The following is a 21,835-nucleotide window of genomic DNA, read 5'->3' as shown; positions in this document are numbered from 1 at the left end:
GAGGCACTTCAGGGTAAACCAACAAGCATCACTGCTCTCAGGAAGTCATGTGACACATGGGAGGATGTCAGTTGTGATGCAAAAAGTCAAGACATTTCTTTTAAAAACTGAGATAAGTATTGTGTAGTGCCAATTCGAGATTGACAGGTGCATGTGCTTGGATTGGAAGCGTGTTCACTAATACGGGAGATAGCTGGACCTTCTGGACCTTTCTGAGACAGGTAGGTACGTGTGCTTCTGGCTTATGGTTGGTGGTCACGGCTTGTATGGCAGTAAGTTACGATTAATTTTGAGGCCTACATTCAGGTGGGCTGCTAAACCCCTTAAATTGCTAGGCTTCGAGTCTTGATTTCGGGTTTTATTAAATACCTTATTACATATTCTAGTGTAATAATGACGGGTTTGGAGCCTTCAAATGAAGGATAAAGCCTTTTCATGTGAGTACTCCACATGTTAAAGGTCTATCTGTTGACCAGCCAGATATTCAAGCCATCTATCACATTGCATACGTGATATACAGGAAGCATGCACACACATTACAAATGACACTGCAGGAAAAAACAACTTCCTTCTTGTAGAAATTGTTTATTGTAGAAATATTGTAGAAGCTTATTGAAGTAATATGGAAGCTTTCTTGTTATAAATAGTGTCTAAGCGTGACTGTGTGGACGGGCCTATAGGCCAAGTGGGTGGATTTGCTCCTGAAAGTGATTTTCTGAATAGGCTGCAGAAGTTGAAGTGCCACTTAAGTGCATTTACTAGCCATCTGTAACCTCAGGAAGATGTGTCAATTTTAAAATGAAACCAGCGTGGGCTGATGCTGCAACCCAGTAAAGGAAAAACGGTTTGCAGTAAAGCACAGAGACATGTCCATGCATGCATTGGGTATTGTGCTAAATGTAGGCATAGTGGAGTGTGAAGCCCTAAAGACTAGCAGGATGTCATGTCAATGGTATCATCATTGAACTTGTATATAGACCAGATTGCAGACGCACATGCCGGCCAACATCACACTGAAATGAGGTGGAGAGAGCAAGGCCAGTTGTGCTCTCTTGGATTCTGGCTGCTGATGGCAGGCAACAGATCCCCGGGACAGTATCAGCACCTTGGTCTGCTGGACCACCCAAAACCTTTTATTTATAAACCTTGGTTGGAAGACCTATTTTACAAGAAACACATATTCCTCACTTAAGTTAAAAGGGCTGGTTGTAATATAAACTGCAAAAATGTGGCATTTGTTAAATGTTGTTGTGATGTCATAAAAACCAATCACCAAAAAGACAAATTTACATGAGAAGGTACATAAACTGACGGAAAGTGCATCTCAGGAGAAACTAGACAAATGCTGGACCCTTTAAGATCTTTGAATTTAAATTGTAATGGAAATATTATAGTATAGTCAAGTTGTATAGTAGGTCTAATTAGATAGATTCAACTACTCCTCAGTACAAGTACAAGGCAACAGAGTGCAAATAGTAGCATTGTATAAAAATCGACAAAGCAAGGAATATGAATATAGTTTTATGATAAATATGGTAGATATAACACAATATAGGTCACTATACACAGATAGATAGACAGACAGACAGACAAAAAGACAGACAGACGGACAGATGGACGGACAGACAGACGGACAGGTGGACGGACAGACAGACAGACAGACAGATAGATATAGATAGACAGATTAACAGACAGACTGACAGATAGACAGACAGATAGACAGACAGATAGATTGTCCGTCAATCTATCTGTCTGTTAATCTATCTATCTATCTATCTATCTATCTATCTATCTATCTATCAGTCAGTCTGTCTATCTGTCTTTCTGTCTGTTTATCTGTCTGTATGTCTATCTGTCTGTCTATCTGTTAATCTGTTAATCTATCTATCTATCTATCAGTCAGTCAGTCTGTCTGTCTGGCTGGCTATCTGTCTGTCCGTCTATCTATCTACCAGACAGACAGAGAGACAGATAGATAGATATACAGATAAACAGACAGACAGACAGACAGATAGAGAGATAAACAGACAGAAAGACAGACAGATAAACAGACAAAAAGACAGATAGACAGATAGATAGATAGATAGATAGACAGACAGACAGACAGACTGATAGATAGACAGAAAGACAGATAGACAGACAGACAGACAGACAGACTGATAGATAGAAAGAAAGACAGATAAACAGACAGACAGATAAACAGACAGAAAGACAGATAGACAGACAGATAGAGAGATAAACAGACAGAAAGAGAGACAGACAGATAAACAGACAAAAAGACAGATAGACAGACAGACAGATAGATAGACAGACAGACAGACAGACTGATAGATAGATAGACAGAAAGACAGACAGACAGACTGATAAACAGACAGAAAGACAGACAGACTGATAGATAGACAGAAAGACAGATAGACAGACAGACATACTGATAAACAGACAGAAAGACAGATAGACAGACAGACAGACTGATAGATAGACAGAAAGACAGACAGACAGACTGATAAACAGACAGAAAGACAGACAGACAGACAGACAGACTGATAGATAGACAGAAAGAAAGATAGACAGACTGATAAACAGACAGAAAGACAGACAGACAGACAGACAGATAGATAGACAGACAGACTGATAGATAGACAGAAAGAAAGATAGACAGACTGATAAACAGACAGAAAGACAGACAGACAGATAGATAGACAGACAGACAGACTGATAGATAGACAGAAAGAAAGATAGACAGACTGATAAACAGACAGAAAGACAGACAGACAGACTGATAAACAGACAGAAAGACAGACAGACAGACAGGCATATCGATGTCCATTAATGTGACAACATTCCTATCTAATCTAATCTAATCTAATGTTGTTCACTCAAATGTTCAGCACCCAGTCAGCGATTTATACCCTATTATACCACCCTAAATCTCAGTCCTAAACGTAGTATCAGTTGGTAACTGTTAACATGCTCTTTCGTTATTATACATATTTCTGTGAGTGTGATTAAGACGCTACAGCGAGCTACCGTCAATCAAGCGCCAGTGGGACTGTACCACTCCGAGGAAACTTTATAAACTTGCTGAGTTATTTAGTATTACTCATTATCGCCAGAATACCGTCCAAATATGCCTTTTTGATATAGGTTTTGATAAACACCACGCAGACATAACCGGTTTAAGCGTGTTTACACCCCCCTGTCAGCCTAACAGACACTGGCCACCCCCCCAGAAACGGAGAGTCGTTCGCTCTGCTGAAGCACAGACAGCCTCAGCTCTACTGAGAGAGACCAACAGCAGCGGCCACTAGGACTCACCGCATGAATGAACTGAGGGGTAAGTGACTGTGTTCGGGGTTTTACTTCAGCTAATGCCTTGTGAAAATGTCGCTGGGGGGATTAAACAGCACTGGCGCCTTAGCAAAGTTGGGGTTTACTGACTGGAGCGTGTTAACGTTAACTTAACGTACTTGCTGTGTTTACTCAAGGAAGTAGTAAAAGCGTTTTGACCCCTTTAGAAAAGCACAACCCTAGACATTACCCCTTATTTCCAATAATATGGGAATGTCTGGGTCTTTCAGGGCTTGTTATTGTATGTGTGTGTGTGTGAAGGGGGGGGGGGGGATCACTGCACTTAAACCCTCTAAGGACGCTAAGCTCCACCCCCACCCCCAGGCCTGCTGTGTTTGGGCCCCCCCCCCCATACTTCAGCTTACCCAAAAAGATATGGGCAGGATTGAAGAATATGGAGGGGTAATCATGACTTCCTCCTTAAATCAAACTTTTCAACAAGTTCTACCACGACAGTCGACTCCATACTAAGTGAAATAGTCCACGTTCATTTATATGATCTGTTTCTTTAAGGCTGAGACCACAAACTAATGCAGTGTCTTGCCAAATCTACCCAGACAGACATTTCTTTAAAAAATCAATGTCAAAAAAGTCAATGAGAATATTTATTAAATAAGTATTATACATTTCATGTAAATGGTTAGGGAGGCACAGTCTGCAATTTGTGAACAAATGTGTAGTAAATACACAAAAAGCCTCCCATTTTCAGAGGTGGGAAATATGGGCAAGCCTTCAGTCTAAAAATGCCACCGGTGATGCAAGCCTATCGTCTTTGTAATGCCGTTTTCCTTATGATAGATTATAAACAATGAAATCAACAGATATCAGTTATCAATTATGTTATAAAAAATGTTTTACGATTAAAAAGGTAAAGAAATCATTTGCAATAACTTGTTATTGCTTTTTTATTCTTATTTATATTGTGTATATAGTTTAAATTATTTATCTACGATTTATCTACGAAGAGTGTCTTGCTATCCCTTTCTGCTGTGACACTGAGAATTTCCCACTGTGGGACTCATAAAGGATATCTTATCTTATCTTATCTAATAAAAATGCTCCAGAATGGCCGGGAATACAGTCTTTTACATCGACTTTCATTGTAAAGTTACATTTTTAGAGATATGAGGTTTTTGCATGACACTAACAAAATGTTCTGTTTATGAAAAGAAATTGTAATCACAGTGTAATTCTGACTAGTAAAAAGTTCAGGTCCATATATCTGTCAAAATTACAGTTAAGGATATCGCCCTGACAGTGGGACGATCTGTAAATCTGTTAGTAATAAAACTTTGATTATTATCTAAAAACATATAATATCTACCAGTAAAAATTGCATTTCAGAGAATTAGAATTTGTATGCACTCTTAAAATGTATGCATTGTAGGCTAAAATGGCTTGTCCAGCCCCTGTAGACAAGTATTGGCAATGGAATAGAATAGACATGGGTGATCATGAGCGTATTGGTACCGTGCCCAATGCCAGGTGTGGGATAGAGGGGTGTGAACCCCCCAAGTGTTGAGCTGTGGTGCAGTGGAATTGGAACTGGGTTCTCTGGAATGATGGATGGTTCTCCATCCAGTACTTTTAGGATGAATTGGGGAGTTGCGGATGAGGTGGGATGGTGACACACAGTTATAAAGCCCCCAGCATTGCACAGCTGTGGAGCACTGGTGGTGCTCCATTCAAAACTTTCAGAAGGAGGTTGGGTGGTGATCATCCAACATCCTGACTTCACTTTTGCTCTTGTTGCCGAATGCAATGAAATCCTCTCGACCATGCTCCAAAATATAGTGGACAATAGAGACGGTCACTCCAACAGAAGGTAAAGGTAAAAAAAAAAGGTAAAGGTGCATGTATTTGTCACTGTACAGTGTGCACTGCACATCTGTGGTAGTGAACACACACGCACACTAGTGATCTAGGGGCAGTGAGTTCACACACACCCAGAGCGGGGTAAGCTCCCTTTTAAAACCCTTGATTTTGCAAGAAACAGTGGATGAGCGGGTGTCCCAATACTTTTGTCCTGTTAGTGTTGTATTGTTTCACAGAAATAGCGGCTAGTTCTTTTACTTGGGTGCAGTTTTAGGTCTGCCTGCTTCTTGCTCTTACAAAAGTCCACTTTTGCACAGTGTAGTCTGTTATGTGATCTGTACTGTGTGGTCTGCCAATGACTCTGGTTTTACTGGTGTTTCACCTCGTTCTCCCGAACTCGCCGCATGCAGAGGCCGCACTGTGTTATTTGAGGTGAGCCGAATGAAGCTAATTAGGTTCAGGTGGGAGGAGGAATATTTTCCTTTGCGTTTGAGGGAACGTTGCTGTGATGTTTCCACGGTAATGTCACAAACCAGTCTTTCTGTGGTGGTTTGTGGGTTCTAAGCTCTTTTTGTAGCCCAGCGTGTCCATGGTGATGTGTGGACTTAAATCTCGGGTTCGCTAGTGTTTCTGCAGCAATGCCGTGCTGATGTCTCATCTTTATATCTATTTATATCTTCTTCATATCTATGCTCTAAACAAAAAGGGTTCTATGTAGTACCAGAAAGGTTCTTTGACTTGTAACAGTATGAGAACCCCCTTGTTACAGCTTAGAGCCATGCTTGTTCTTTAATGAACCATACACAACAATTTTTCCATCATAGAAACACTAAAACGTGCAAAGAACCATTAAACAGAGGTTTTTTTTGAGTTGCTGTGGTTCCTTGACCCATTTTTCAGGCTGCGGTGTTTGTGTTCTGCTCTGCTTAGAGAGAATGGGTGTGACTGGCGCAACCAACCGGCTTCTCAAGTTCCTTTTTTGACCGTGTCACAATCTCTGGATGTGAAGGTGGGAGGCGTTCCCTCAGATTATGAATTAGTTGTATCATCTGAAGCTCTGCTGGAACCCTGAAGCCACCCATGCTTAGCCCTCCACCCATTGTGATTTTCCAAAAACTCCCTCCATTATTTGGTTGAGGAACAGCCTGGACAGTGGGCATTTCTGGAGCTAGTACAAGCAAGGAAATGATTAGTTACAGAATGATCAAATGTTTAAAGCAGAATTTCCCCGATGTTTCATATACAATTTCTCCACAATTCAATTATTAAAGATGCCATAAATGCATTTATAAAGTATTTGAAGAACACACCTTTTAATTATTGAATTTGGGTGTCTTATTCAGTCCCATTGCCACAGGTGTATAAAATCGAGCAGCTAACCATGCAGTCTGCCTTAATTTGTTCCCTCCGTGGATCTTCCACCATCAAGTGTGAGTGGTAGTCTTGAAAAGTGGAAGCAGTTAAGAACCACAGCAAATCAGGCAGGAAGTGTCAGACCACTTAAAGTTACAGAGCGGGGTCAGGTCCAAGTGCATGTTGTTAACATCAGCACTAAAACTGTGCGCTGGGAGCTTCATGGCAAGGGTTGCAATGGCTGAGCAGCTGCATGTAAATCCTTACATCACTAAGCACAAGGCCAAGCGTTGGACGTGTGAAGTGGAAAGCTCATCACCACTGGACTCTGGAGCAGTGGAAATATGTTCTGGCAGTGTGGACCAGTGTGGGTTTGGGAAATGCCAAGAGAATGTTATGTGCCTGGCCTCACTGCATTGTGCCAATTGTAAAGTTTGGTAGAGGAGGGATAATGCTATGGAGTTGTTTTTCAAGGGATGGCCTATAGGCCCTTTAGTTCCAGTAAATGGAAATCTTAATGCTTCAGCAGACATTTCAGGACAACTTTACACCTCCAAATTCCAGTCTCTCTCTCTCTCTGTCTCTGTCCCCCCACCTGCAAACAAGCAATAGCCAGGCAGTCGATACAGAGTAAAGACCTCGCCAGAAGGACCACCAATTTCAGGAGGACCGCCCCTGGGCTCCAAAACAGCTTTCACACTTGACCAAACGTACCGAACTAACAGGGTGTTTTCACACTTGTCCCAAATACATAAGTCCACACCCAGGACTGATTTTGGGGGGTTCATTATCGCTGATCTGCTTTCTCACACCATCCCTGTGCTCCAAAACCTAGGCTGCTGTCAAGGTAGGCTGCATTTCTCAGCTGCTGAGTCTGCTTAAAGCGAACTCCAGGCCAGTGATTTCAGGAGGACCAGAGCTTGGTGCTCTGGGCCGCTCCCATGCTCAAAAATTGCATTCACACTTAGCCAAACTTAGCGAACTCACAGAGCAAGCAGAACTGGGTCCAGAAAAAAGCTCTAGTGTGAGAACGCCCTCAGAGCGAGCACTTCTTGGTCCAGGAAAAAAAACAAGTGTGAAAACACCCTTAGAGAGGTGTGATGAAGAAGATTTTCTAGGGAAGTGTAGTGGACTGTGGTGGAAGCAGCAACACGGCTGAAGGGTTTAATGCCTTTAAATGCTTCCACACAGGAAACGATTATGAGAAAAGGCTGTGAGCACATAATCCGACTTTTGAGGCATTCCTTTATGATAGTACTATGAAAAGCTCTTGGCCTAAAGTTTGTTGGTAAAGTACACACAGGAAAAAAAATGGACATGAAGGGGGCAAGTAAACCGTTTAGGTTCATTGGTGTTTTTGGTTAATAAATAAAATGGCTAGTTTTGTGCTGTAGACCCTGTGACCTCTGGTTCCTAGTCTGCTCTGAAGAACTTTGTTTACATCTCAACCATCAGATCAAGCAGACATTTTTGAAAAGTCAGTGAAAAGTTTTCTTTGTTATTCCTTCATAGGAAGTTCAGAAATATCCTCAGTTTCCAAATGTGTGTGTTTGGCAGTTGTTTAAGCAACCTCTGACCTAGGAGTCATGTTAAGGCAGTTCTCCCTCAAGCTTTCCATCAAGGCTCTCCTGACGGATATAGCAGGGTTGCACAGAGTTGACCACGGAACAGCTTTCACCACGGATTAACTCCAAAATAATGAATTGGCAATAGAATAGGACTCTCTTGAGCAGATAATCATTAACCTATTGGCACCCAAGAATGGGGCAGTAGAAACTGCATTCTCTGGAATGATGGTGGTGCTCTATCCAGTGCTTTTGGGATGAGATCGGAGTTGGGGATGAGGTGGGGAGGTGATCATTCAACATTCTGACCTCATTAATGCTGTTGTCGCTGAGTGCAATCAAATCCTCTCAGCAATGCTCCTCCAAAATCTAGTAGAAAGCCTTCTTCTTCGCTGAACAGTGGAGACAGTTACTCCAACAAAAGCAGATTTAATACTCTCGATTTGGAAAGAAACAATGATCGAACAGGTGTCCCAATACTTTTGTCCAAATAGCGTATGGCTGTATGGCAGTTTTGACGTCTTTCAGGCTGGTTTGATAGACTGTCAACTGAGATTTGTTTCGTACTGATGATGTGTGAGGAATGGTCTACTGTGTGTGTGTGTGTGTGTGTGTGTGTGTGTGTCTGTGTGTGTGTACACATGCGAGAGAATGGCCAGAGCTGAGGTCAGCCCTTTTTCTCACAGAGGCCCTGATAAGTCTTTCTTTCACTCCCTCCCTTCCTCTCTCACACTCTTACCCCCCCTCCCAGTCAGGCACAATAACAGATATGCACACACACACACACACACACACACACACACACACACACAGAATGAATAGCAGCTGCATTTTTACAGCACTGTAAGTGGCTCCTTGAGTAACAGTCGGAAAACACACGAGACAATTCAGCCTAGCTAGACTACACACAGAAAGCAGACTGCTTTAAGCAGCTCAGCTCATTGTCTTCTGTAAGATTCTCAACCATGCTTTCCATTGACTTCTGACCACAGATTTCTGATGTCATCAGCGTGTGTGTGCCAGGAAAAAAGGTCTCAGCGTATGTAGGAAGTTTTAAGACGCCCCTCTCTACCCACACACAATCTAAGTCACACATCTATACACACACACACACACACACACACATATATGCCTATGCCTTGCGGAGTTATTCTCCTTTTACTAGGTCATAACCAATCTAGCGCTCCTGTAGGAACTGGCGGTTCCAGCCTGTGTGGCGGTTGAAAGTGCTGGTCTGAAGCCGGCTCTTCTGAATGTGGTGATTTTCTTTGTTTCTATGATTTCCGCACATACTGTTCAGAGTTGCCAAATGTGCCGCTTGTCTCTGAGGTTGTGAAATGTGTGACACCAGCACTGTGTGTTTGTGCTGCTGTGTGTGTGTGTATGTGAGACCAGTGTGGTTCTTAAGTGAGTCAGTCACGATGTACCGCTCTTAAAGGGCTTCTTTTTGGAACCTGCTTCTTTTTTCCTATGAAATGCTTTGTCATTTGATGTTGTGCATTAACGTAGTAGTTGAGAGTCAATGTGACACTACTGTACAGTCACTGTAAATGATCTAATACAGTCGTAGGGGTGTAAGAAAATATCACTATATCGAAGTATTGTGATATTGTGTTTTCAGCACTGTATTGATTCTTAAACACAGTATTGATTATTATTTAATAGTTTACATGCAGACTTTGGTGTTGGACAGTGGTTCATTGTGTGTTGTATTTAAACCTCCATGGCTTTGACCCCACTGTTCTGATGGCATAAAAAGTCAAATTTTGATGTGTTTTATACTACTTATGTTTTCCCATAATTAAATTAATGCAAAAATGTAATATATCTCCTTGCTTACAGTAATAACGGCAATATTGCAGTAGTACACCAAATTGGAGTGGACGTCCATAAACCTGTGTGATGACAATGTTTATGTTCCAGAAACATTAGAGGGCCTGTTAACCTGACACCAGGTTCATATCCCTTGGTTGAAACACCTGACTTCAATTACCCCTTAAATGAACTTGCACTCTTGGAGATTTCACATACTTTTTTTCAACAAAGATTTTTCATCTTGAATAATTTTCCTCAATAAATAAATCTTATTTCAGATCTTTTGATGTTTCTTTTTCAGCCAATGACAGTTTAAGGGCCTTTTCACACTCATAGTTGATTTGCTCTGGGCTGAATCAGTTAACAGGTTTATAAGCTTGGAGTGTCCACTACTTGGTTTGCCTTCTTGGTTTTCACAAGGTAAAATCCAAGCGTACCCAAAATCGCCGCTACAACCCATGTGGGAACGTTCTCTCTGCTTACTGATCAGACCTGTCTGAGGCAGGAGCAAGAAAGAAAGGACAGGAAGAAGCTCCTGTGTTCTGGACTAGTGCATAATTATATTCAGTTTAACATGGAACAACAGAGGATATGGAATCTGTTCAGAGCTGTAGTAACATTAAATATCTAGCCAGTATACCAGGTCAGCGCCTGGCTACGGGAGCCGTTTAGCTCAAACTTGAGGAGTACATCTGATAGTTGGGTATAATCGAGGTCAAATCACGTCCTCACTACAAACGACCCACTCCAGAGTTTATTTGGGACTTCACCGAGACCACCTCTCGATGTGGATGTTTTGGTCTACATTTAAGTGCAATTGCTCTATTCACACATGCCCAAATGAATCACACTCCTGCAATAAGAGAGGTAGAAGGTCTCAACTCCCATGCTGTGATGTCACTGCCCTTTAACACTTGCTGTATCAGTTTTTTGGCAAAAAATAGCCTTATGTAGGAGTAGCTTAGATCATATCTGCCCCAAAAGCATATCTGCAGTCAGGTCAGATTCTAATCTGAGCAGTTGGAGTCAGTCAATATGAGTCAGATGTTCATCCTTCTTGTTCAAGGCTTTCCCACAGGATTCTGTGTCTACAGGGAATTCCGCTTTGCTCTAACTGTCTCACAGGAAGTGGCCGAGATGTAAAGGCATGTATAAGAGTGTTTGAAGCCATATAAGACTCACAGAGTCACAGGAAAATGTCTATGGGCTAAAATAGGGGATCGTCAGAGTTGTTTTTTAGAAGGTAGAAGGTAGTTTGTGGTTCTTTTAGGCTTTAGGATCTTGAACACTGTGCGCTGTCTTCAAACAGATCGTGCTCTTTCTTGTTTGCCTGCAGTGGGTGTGTATAGGTATTTCCACTGCTGGAAAGCAACAAAAGGCATGTTGTAACACGGCAGACTTGCCAAATGTAAGCAGACAGGCATCTCCTAATCCTCTTCTCTCTCCCTTCTCTCTCTCTTTTGCTCGTTTCTTTGCTTTCAGACTTGGTGAAACACAATGACAGGTGGAGGGAGTGAGGTCGACTCGTTTAGCTTGTTGGTTTTGATGGTTGTTGTCAACTGACGGGCTGAGACAGGACCCTCAGGCTGTGGTGAAGATGGCGGCCCGTAGTGTGAGTTTCGACGCAGATGCCCACTTCATTGAGACGGGACTGGAGTAAGTATAATTTCAATTGGTTTTAATGTTTGTTTGTTTGTTTTTTGAAATATTCAGAAACATGATGACTCTATCCGATATGTGCACACTGTTAGGACCAACCAACCATTTGGATTGTAGCTGCTGCTAGCTAACCCACGCAACAATAAGTTCAGCGAAATAAATCAGTTAACGTGATTCATCACAGACTCCAGGTGCAGTCGATCATCCAAGGTAACTGAAGTTTGCTTCGTTAGTTTAGACCTGGAGATGCTAGGCTAATGTTGCTAACAATCACTGGATTAAGACTGTCACTAGTCTCTTCTTAATACAAACATGCAAACACAAAAATGTCTCTTAACCCACTCTGGGATCTGGGTATTTCTGCACTTGAATGATCAGCTTCTCCTCACCCATCATCCACAAGGGAGTGTGTCTTTCTTGGGAGTAAGATGTGATATCAATAAGCTGTACAGAGCCAGAGCCAGAGCCAGAGCGTGTCAGTATTGGAATTCTACCGCTGTGGCTGTTTAAAAGATGCAGTGATTGGGTGGCTTTAGTTGTGTCGGAGGAGGCATTTGCTGGTCTTCATCCTTGATAGGGGGAGTTCACATGAATGGGGTTTGGGTGTTTGGCCTTCCAGGTGGGATTGATAAATAAAAATAAATAAATTAGGGACGTCACAATAACAGAATTCTGGTGGTAGATACTAATACCACAAAATATTATATGATTGTCAATACCAATTTCGATACAACAACAAAATAATAATGTTGTCTTTTCTTCCAGAATTTAAAATAAATAAATACTGAACCAGAAATACCATTATATAGCATTATAGTATTATATAGCATTATAATAGCAGTACCCAGCTGCCTGAAATATCGACAAAAAAACTATGCAGAGCCTTAACTGCTCCAAATAAAGTTTAAATGCTTAAAAAAAAGTCTATATAGTTTTGTATGTAGCATTTTGTTTCATTTTTTAAGCAAAGATTTGGGTGAGTATTTAACAAGAGTAGATTGGTGACAGTTTAAGTCCAGTGTTTGTTAGCAATATTAGCATAGCATCTCATGTTCAAAACTAAAAAAGCACATGGCAGGTGTCATACATGTTTTGCTCGATGGACTGCATCTGAGGTAGGTGATAAACCACATTAAATAGAATTTTTGCTGAACTATACCTTTAAGAGGATGCATCTTGGCAATTCTGCAAACTCTGTAAAGTGTGGAGCAATTCTGCCTCCCTCCACTTCTTCCTGTGTTATCTGTGCAGCAGTTCATGAAAGTGTCCTGGCATTGTTTACAGTCTTCCATAGAGCCGGATAAAACTCTGTGCTCGCATGCAGGGCCTGATTTCCCACTCTTCTTTGTTTTCCGAGGGGCTGCAGAAGAGGCACGGCCCCCAAGCCTCAGCAGAGAAAGCCCTTTGTTTTGAGTCTGATTGTTAGCAATTTGTTTGTGTCCCAGCTGAAGCCCTGAGCATGTGACCGATGACTTGACGCCATCATGTGCAACTCACTTCCTTTTGTTATGGGCACTGAAGATGTGTGACTGTGGTTCTTCTGTTAGTCCAGTATCCTTATTTAGGCTGAGCTGCCCATGCTCCATCCACAGACATACCAACTATGACCAGGTTTTCTCTGAAAAGCATCAGGATCCAGTGGCCTGGGAGAGAGAGTGTTTAGAATGATTTCGCTTGACCAGTTAAGATTCTTCTTTGTGCTCAGATGCTTTCAGGAAAGCCAGCTCATGCTTGCAATAGAAATGCGAGTGTGAAGACGTTTTTAAATGTGTGAAGAAGCTTTTAATGTTTGAAGATCCTTCCCTTGAAGTAAAGGGTTTTAAGCATGTTTAACAAACCTGGTTCTTTATGGAATCAAAAGTGGTTCTTCTGGGATCATTTGAAAAGCCACTGGACGTTCCTCTATTTTTAAGAGTGCACACTTAACAAAGGATTCTGGTTCTTCAAGGGTACTTTAGTAAAGAACCAACAACAAACATTCAAAGAACCCTTTTTGTGATTCAAGTGCTCTTTTAAAGCTTCATGAAAGGGTTCTTTAGATTAATGGAGAATGTCCTGTAGATGGTTCTATATAGAACCGTTTTGAAAATGGTCCTATATAGCACTTAAGATAAGATACGATAAGATAATCCTTTATTAGTCCCACAGTGGGGAAATTCTCAAATTCTCACTTGTTAGAAGACATAAGCTAGACATCGTTACAATAGTAGAGCTATGTAGAACCATCTGCAGCAAGTTCTCCATCAGTCTGGTGCAAGAAAATCTGTAGTCATACAAAGGGTTTTGAACCCCTAAAGAACCGTCTAATTAAGGAGTGTTGACTTGCTAATGTGTTTTCTGACACTGCCTGACACACTGTTGTCTGTAAACTTGCACAATCAGACAGCTCAAAATGTGTCTCTGCCTTCGAGTTGTCTGACTACTCGACTGTGTGAAACCACATAAGCAAGTCTGTTTGGTTTGAGAGATGTGTGTGATAGGGAAGCAGTTTTTCTGATGCTATTTATCAGATCTGTGAACGTCCATTGTCTGAGAACTGCGTTAGCCTTGTAGCTTCTGTGCAAAACTGATGTCGAAAACTTCAGACACCGGTTGTGGGGGAAATTGTGTGAATTGGATTTTTGGGCAAAACACACTGTTACACACTAAATGCAAGTGTGTGTGTGTTTGTGTGTGTGTGTGTGTGTGTGTGTTGATTGTTGTGCTCTAGGAGTCCTCTGGATGAAGAAAGGGTTCATGACTCCTTCACTCAGCTGATTTATGAGCAGAGCGAGGACCTAAACCACACAGAGACAATGGAGTTGGGTTCACTGGATCTAGAGGAGGAGACCAGAGGTACACACACACACACACACACACACACACACACACACAGGTCATTTTTAGATAATGTCAGGAACTGTGGTGTGTTCAATTCCATCATCAGTTCACCTTATTTTCCATCATTAAGCACTGATTTACCAAACCAGGTGTTTGATAACTATAAATTGTAGACTTCTTTAATCAATTGTGTCTGTGAATAGATCATTGACTGTGTATGTTTGTGTGTGTGTGTGTGTGTGTGTGTGTGTGTGTTTCAGATGATTTCCCATCCCTGTGTAGTGAAGGCAGTTGTGCAGGTGTTTGCGAGGATAATGCACTGGTGGAGCAGTGCTGGTCTTCAGCCACTCTCAGAGTGCTCTCCTCCATGCCGAGCCGTACTATCGGTGAGTGCTGCCTGTCCACCACAGTCACCACTTAAGACCAATACATTAAAGCAGCATTATGCAAGAATTCCTATGGTTTACTCCTGGGCTCCCCCTAGAGTTGGGGAGTGAAATGATCTTTTACTCCACTGCCGTAAACACAAATCTTGCTTTGAGCACCCCTTCATGGACAGCTGTGCCTGTGCATTTGTTCACAAGCTGAGAGATTCGGAGGCGGCATGTAGCGGAAGGTAAAGAAGTATGTGGACTGAGGCGGTAGAGTAATTTTTCAGGATTTTACACAAATATGACACTCTGATTTCTGGTGAGAGGTCGTGAAATAATACTTCACAAGTCCAATAGCGCAGTAGCAGCATTTCGGCCTGGAGTGGCAATTACAGAGACGCAGTACTCCCTATTACAGTCACTAGAGCATCGACATGATTCAACAGGTAATTTTAAGGTAAATGCATAATGTTTCTTTAGGTCATTTAGATGTGTTTAGAAAGTGAAGTTCTAGTCACTTGCTGAGGGAAAGTGCCAAAAGAGAAATAGTGTTTATGCAATTTGTCATTATTTATATATTACAGTGTTGTTATTATTGTTGGATTGTATTGATCCTCGAAGCATTCATTAATAATGCTTACATTAATTATTATGTTACATATAAAGATTGATTAACTGCTAGATTTTAGTGTTGTATTCTGTCCTCAGATCCCACTGTTCAACTTTTCTTTTACTCAAATTTTATGCAGATGATGGTGTGTTTTTTTTTTTTTTAGGCTGTGACAGTTTTCTCAAAATTTATAATAAAAAAATAATCTGTACCTCAAAATATTAAATTGTAACCCCTGTATTATGAGACATATTGTGTCACCAGGTTCCTGCCAATACACAGCCCTACTTTAATACCAGTATTAGGTTATTTGTTTAGTGTACACATCTTACCTTACCCTCGGTGACCTAATTTCAGCTCTCTTTATACTTTAAGCTATTAAGTAAATACTTACTACGGGCTCAGCACTCAGCCTAAATCCCAAAATGGCACACAGTCATACTATGCCCACAACAACTACACGTTACAAACAAAACAGTGCAAACAAAAAAAGATGTGCTTGATAAAATGTGTGCCAAAGGTCAGTGTGTTCTACCTCATTACTGTTTTCATAAGTGTTTGCTTCTGCCTGTACCAGGGCATACTTTTTATACTGCGCATATTTTTATCACTGGACCTGTTTCACTGTATCTGATTATACACCTGTTTGGGGAACTGAAAGTGAGCTGCAAGTCAGGCAGTTTCCCTACTGAACAGATGTGTCCACCAGACCTGAAATAGCTACAGAACCGATCATCACCCAACTGGAAACAGGCCAGAACTGGTTTAGAAGTTGGACCTGTGCCAGATGGGATTGTGCTTTCTAAGGAAATCCAGCAAATCACTCCATTCAGTGATGACGCAATCTGTGGTGGTAACTGTTGTTGAGATAGTTGGTTTTGGTCCAAACGTATATAATGTTGAGCTGGGCCATGTAGCTGAAGCCAGTCAGATGCTAGGTAAGTTGGAAACAGCAGCGAAAGGATGAGCCTTCACACACATCCAAATAAAAAGCTGCTGACAACAAATTTCTCTATAATAATAAAAATACATAAATAAGCCCTCTTTAAAGCCCTATAAATATGGGCAAAACTGAGGGCCCTGTCTGGCTGGAAGTGATGCTCTTCAAAAGAAAAGCTCCAAAACATCACAGAGCTGGACATAGTCTGGATTTTCTATAGCTGAAAAGCATGAAAACATCTCCAGGAGCTAGGTGGATGACCACTGAACTAGGACTACACTCCAAAGGGTTCTTAGAATGATGCCACAGATTAACCATTTTTCATCCCATAAAGAACCATTTTTGTACAGGAGACCTATGTGTAAAGAACCTTTATAGGTTTAAAGTTTATATAAAGTTAAAGTTTATTTAACAGTTTAAAGGTTCTTCATACTCTTCATGCTCTTTTCTAAAAATGGCTCTTCTGTGGCATCGCTCAAAGAACCCTTTGTAGCACCCAAATTGTTACGAGTGTAAAGCCGTCTTTGGATTCTCCAGTCCTCTGAATCTCTTCTCCTTTTTCTCTCTCTGTTCCAGGACGCAGCCGTGGAGCGATCCTCTCACAGTATTATAACCGCACCATGCAGCTGTGCAGGCGCAGACAGAGCCGTCCCTCCATCCGCTCCTTCTCTCGCTCCGCCAGGCCCAGCATCTGTGGCTACCGCGTAGAGACAGACGCTGGGAACTTCGACAGGGAGGGTAAGAGAGCCTTGTGGGTGGGGTGGGTTGGATTTAGGTGGTGATTTAAATCCTCAGATACAGATAAAGTCAGCCACCGCCTCTTTTCAAACTGCCGCCAGTGCAGCATCACTAGGTACCCAACACAGCTAGCTCTGAACATCAGCCAACAGATGCCTGTATCAGTCAGCTTCACAATGGGAGTGATGAGGGGAGAGAGCGCCATCTACTCACTCAGAGAGAGCACAGCCAGTTGTGCACTCTAATTTTTCGGCTGCTGATGGTGAAGCAGCATGACCCAGCAATTGAACTTGCGGTCCTCGGGCCATAGTGTCTTATTGTGCTGAGCAACTCGGTGAGTCTGGAAACCTGCTCATTCAGCAGTAATTTTATTGCTGTAAAGATACAAGAGTTTTATTGAATATAAATATTTTATTACAAACATCCCCCAAATGAGCTGGTCCTAAAGGGCTTCCAGGTCTAATAGAGCTTTAGTGTGTATGCTTTTTATGTGTGAGCAAACGTAATGAGTAGTGGATGTGAAAAGCCTGTGTGTGGTGCCATTAGTAGAATATGTGACTAATGTATGTGTGTGTGTGTGTGTGTGTGTGTGTGTGTGTGTTTTTTTTGTCTGTGTAGAGAATAAAAGGGAACGTTTGGTCAACAACTTGCAGAACCTGTCTGAAAATGACCGTGTGCGCATGTTGAGAGCCATTCCGTTGAGCCTGCAGGAGAAGTGGGAACTGAGGTATAGCAATACAGGCACTCACAGTCCCATTGTCTTCTCATTGTTGCCGTTTTCTTTTGAGCAATACTTCAGAATGACCTAGTTTAAACCTTCCATGATATTTGAAATGAATAGATGAAAAAAAATGAGCGTGATTGATCACAGTCAATTAGCTAAGACATTATTTGTGTTTATTATCTGTTTATTAAGTTTGCTTATTTAGTTTACAATAGGAAAAGCAAGGCTAACATTGCTAAGAAACACTGGACTTAGATGCTCACCAATTTTTAATCTTATCATAATCATAAATACACACTTAATTGCCAAAATCCATTTAAGAGCTATGTAAACAGTAAAAATAAAAAACTATTATTAACCAGCATGGCTAAAATTAATTTGGCATGGGTTCAGTTATAAAGCATGCTATTATTTTATATATTTGATTTTTTTGCTGAACTTTTCCTTTAACAGCTTATCTATGTGAACAACTGGCCTTCATAACTGAAGCTGTTTCATGTTGGTTTTAGGCTGCCAGGGACTGAATGAGTGTTAGTACATAGATAGATACACTATAGCACTTTTTTGTAGTATGTAGCAGGTTATTGCGCTTTGTATTTTGAATTGTATGTATATTATGTGTATTAATATACACTATATAGACAAAAGTATTGGGACACCTACACATTACACCTACAGGAGCTTTTATGACATTCCATTTTAAATCCATAGCCATTAATATAGAGTTGGTCCCCCTAACAGCAGGTTTGGAGCGCTGGAGAAATTTAAACACTATGCTCCTCAGCACTCGCTGACTGACTAACTTTGCATGGTCTCATGCTTTGTTGCTGAGTTTCTGTGGTTCCTAAACGCTTCCACTTACCAATGCCACTCACAGTTGATTGTGGAATATCTAAAAGGGAAGAGTTTGTCATGGACTGAGTTGTTGGCGAGTTGGTGGCATCCTATTACAGAACCAAGCTGTAATTCAGTGAGCTATTTAGAACCACCCATTCTTTCTTTATTTGCCCTTAACCTCACTTCATTGTAGTAGTAGTAACAATTTTATACACATGTGGCAATAGGACTGATTAAAACACCTGATTTCAGTGATGTAGAGGTGTGTCCAGATACTTTTGTCAACATAGTGTATGTATATTATATGTATTTTCAATGTATTTATTTATTTATTTAGCCTTTTTATGCTTTTAAATGTCTTCTTTATTCTTATTAAACTGAGCCATGATGTATCTTGGTCTTACCATCACTGATGGATGGTAGTAGTGTGAGTGTTGGACGTAGTTCTGCAACCATGCTGTCTTTTCTGTTGCAGGCGTTCAGCCCTGAATAAAACTGCCCGCTCGCTCTCCCGCAACAAGATCCCCTGCTGCAGCCAGTTGAAATATTACATCATCATTGTGAGTGCATTACCCAGCATGCAGCACTAATTAATACCAGATAGCGACTCTGAGGCTTTTGTTAATACACATTTCTGTCAGAACTCTTTCTCCTGCTGGCCTCGCCTTCCCTCCGATAGCCCGTCAGACCCTTTAGTGGTGTAGTTCTCTGAGTGGGCCAGACCTTTAATGTGTTGTATTTCCTCAGAGCAGTTAATCGGTCTATAAAGTTCAGCTTTCAGGCTCAAGAGTGCTGGACATTGTCCAGATTCTACTTTCTTTCTGGTCCCTAGGGCTGAATTTGAGTTGCAGTGTGGGGGAAGAGAGGAAGTTAGCTGGGCTGACTTTGAGAAAGAACGCCTGTTCATACCTGGCTTTAACCATGTTTTTGGTGATTGGATCACGTTGTGATCTTTCTTTCTCTCTTTCTCTCTCCCTTTTTTTCTCTCCACTCCTCCCCTCAGGCTTTCAGACAGAGCTGGTACAGCTGGCTATCCTTCCTCTCCTCTCTCCAGCTGTGGCAGACGGCTCTGAAGCGAGTGAGCGGGCGATTCGGGACAGGCGTCCTCTCCTACTTTGTCTTCCTCAGGACCCTCATCTTCTTTAATGTTTTCCTGCTGCTTGTGTTGACCCTGTTTCTGGTGGTCCCCCAGGCAGTTCGCCCCCCCACACTGTCCCTCTCAGACAGCTTCTTCGGCCTTGAGCTGCTCACTGGGGCGGTAAGACCCAGCTTACCTGCCCTGGAATGCAGCATTTAAAAATCAATGTTATTTACTTTAGCTATCATTAATAGCAATAGCATGTTAACCCCCTCTCTCTTATTCTCCTGCTCTCTCAGGGCTATTTCTCAGACTCTTTAATGTACTACGGCTACTACAGTAACTACACCCTCACAAAGGCCTGCAGTGATGCCAGGAACCAGTCTTCTTGTGGCTTTCACCTGTCCTATAACATGCCTCTGGCCTACTTCTTTACCATTGGAGCAGCCTTCTTCATCACCTGCATCATCCTCGTCTACAGGTGAGCAACATTTCTGTGTAATTGTAATAGTGAGGTGCACCCAGTTGTTTTACATCTCATATGCAGATGAAAACACAACTCTTTTACTTTTTCCAAGTAATAACGCCCATATATTACCGTATCTAATAATACACAAATGAATACATTGCCTTTACACATCTGTGCCCCAGCATGTCTAAGTCGTTTGGGCAGAGCTTCCGCATTGACCGCTCCAAAGGCCTGCTAGCCATGAAGGTCTTCTGCTCCTGGGACTTTAAAGTGACCAAGAAATCATCAGTCAGGCTGCAGCGTGAGAACATCTCCACCCAGCTCAAAGTAAGAGACACACACACACACACACATACACTTTGGGAGGGTAGTACCCTCAAGTGTGCATTTTCAGCACCTTTAGTTAGGGGGACCTGCTTGTACTATATTGTTTTGCAGTTTTTTTAGATGCGAAATACCAAAAAGGTTTGTATGTCTGTAGCTGTTAGCACTCGATTGGCTTCTAATGCTTTGCATCAATAACACTGTGTGTTCTTGATATTTATTTTTTCTATCTAAAACAACATTATGGATCACATTTACCATAACATAGCAGCTTCAGAATCATGGGGATGCTCTACTGACCTGTAAAAGGGAGAATTGTGCCTCTATCGTTGCATCCCCAGGCTCAGCACACTCAATATAACTCTGGTGAAGCTGGCAGGACATCGCTCTCCAGAACTGTGTAACCCTCCGAGTCATATTTGTGTAAAGTCCTGGAATATCCTTAAGTGTAGCTGAAGAGTGTCCTTAGGCTGTAGCTGGAAGTGCAGATTATACTTCCCAACTGTAGTGGGAGCCCAGGAGCAAACAATTCTCCATAATGCTGCTTTAAAAACAGGCTTCTGAATCATACTAACATACACACCTTTCCTCCTGTGTATGTGTTTATAGGAGTTGGTGGCGGAGGTGAACCGAAAGAAGGTGAAGTCTTCAGCGCTGCAGCGCCTGGCAACCGTGTCCATCCAGTTACTGGCCTGGACGATATGTGTCGGCAGCACTGCGGGATGTGCCTATGCCATCTACTGCTTCTCAGAGCACATGCACAAGGTGAGTTACACAATGATACACTACAGGCAAATTCACTGAAGCTCTGATGCACTGAAATCCCAAGGGCTGGTTTATATCTAGTGCTGAAGCGGTTGCAGCATGGCACCTGTGGCGTTGCATCGGACTGTCAGCATTGTCTGATGTTCGTATCTCTTGGGCCACTGTCCCTAGCGACCACATACATGATTGGTTTCTAGAGCTTTGCATCCGTGACACTGTGTGTCCTTGTTCTTTGGTTTTTCTCTTTTAAACAACATTATGTAGCAATTTTACTCTAAAATAGCAGCTTCAGAATGCTCCACTGACCACTTGATCACCACTGCTACCACTTCTTTTTGTTTAATTATTATTTTCGCATTTCATTTAATACTTTTTTTCTTATCATGCTTAAAAAAACATTTCCTGTGTGACCTCTTGCCTTCATACATATGTAAATATCTGTTGTGCAATAAAAAAAAACTGTTGTTTTTGCTGTTTATCAATAAACAAAAAGGAGCTTTTGTTGAAACTGGCTCACAGACGGAAAAAGAAACTTGCATATATGTCCTATACAACACTACACAAGGCAGCTGTGTGAATTTAGTCAACAAGCAATCGAGGGTAC

General features: G+C 41.7%; 1 protein-coding gene across 2 annotated transcripts in view; it reads left to right on the top strand.

Annotated features, from left to right (window-relative positions):
- Window positions 1-133: 133 nt before the first annotated feature.
- The window catches only part of tmc6b (transmembrane channel-like 6b), a 28,407-nt gene continuing 6,705 nt past the window's right edge, over window positions 134-21,835 (top strand). Inside the window, exons 1-12 of one of the 2 annotated variants that reach the window (XM_072660756.1) lie at window positions 134-221; window positions 3,204-3,334; window positions 11,379-11,552; window positions 14,266-14,390; window positions 14,636-14,761; window positions 16,873-17,034; window positions 17,653-17,761; window positions 19,071-19,155; window positions 19,599-19,853; window positions 19,973-20,154; window positions 20,325-20,469; window positions 21,076-21,231. In XM_072660756.1, the coding sequence (XP_072516857.1) occupies window positions 11,494-11,552; window positions 14,266-14,390; window positions 14,636-14,761; window positions 16,873-17,034; window positions 17,653-17,761; window positions 19,071-19,155; window positions 19,599-19,853; window positions 19,973-20,154; window positions 20,325-20,469; window positions 21,076-21,231 (1,404 nt within the window). In that variant the 5' untranslated portion in view covers window positions 134-221; window positions 3,204-3,334; window positions 11,379-11,493. The remainder of the gene's footprint in view (window positions 222-3,203; window positions 3,335-11,378; window positions 11,553-14,265; window positions 14,391-14,635; window positions 14,762-16,872; window positions 17,035-17,652; window positions 17,762-19,070; window positions 19,156-19,598; window positions 19,854-19,972; window positions 20,155-20,324; window positions 20,470-21,075; window positions 21,232-21,835) is intronic. The other variant, XM_072660757.1, reaches the window with a different exon arrangement.

Source organism: Salminus brasiliensis, chromosome 17 (genome assembly GCF_030463535.1).
Source record: "Salminus brasiliensis chromosome 17, fSalBra1.hap2, whole genome shotgun sequence".
NCBI classification, from domain to species: Eukaryota; Metazoa; Chordata; class Actinopteri; order Characiformes; family Bryconidae; genus Salminus; species Salminus brasiliensis.
The sequence above is the reverse complement of the archived record's forward strand: the minus strand, read 5'-3'. Positions and strand labels throughout refer to the sequence as shown.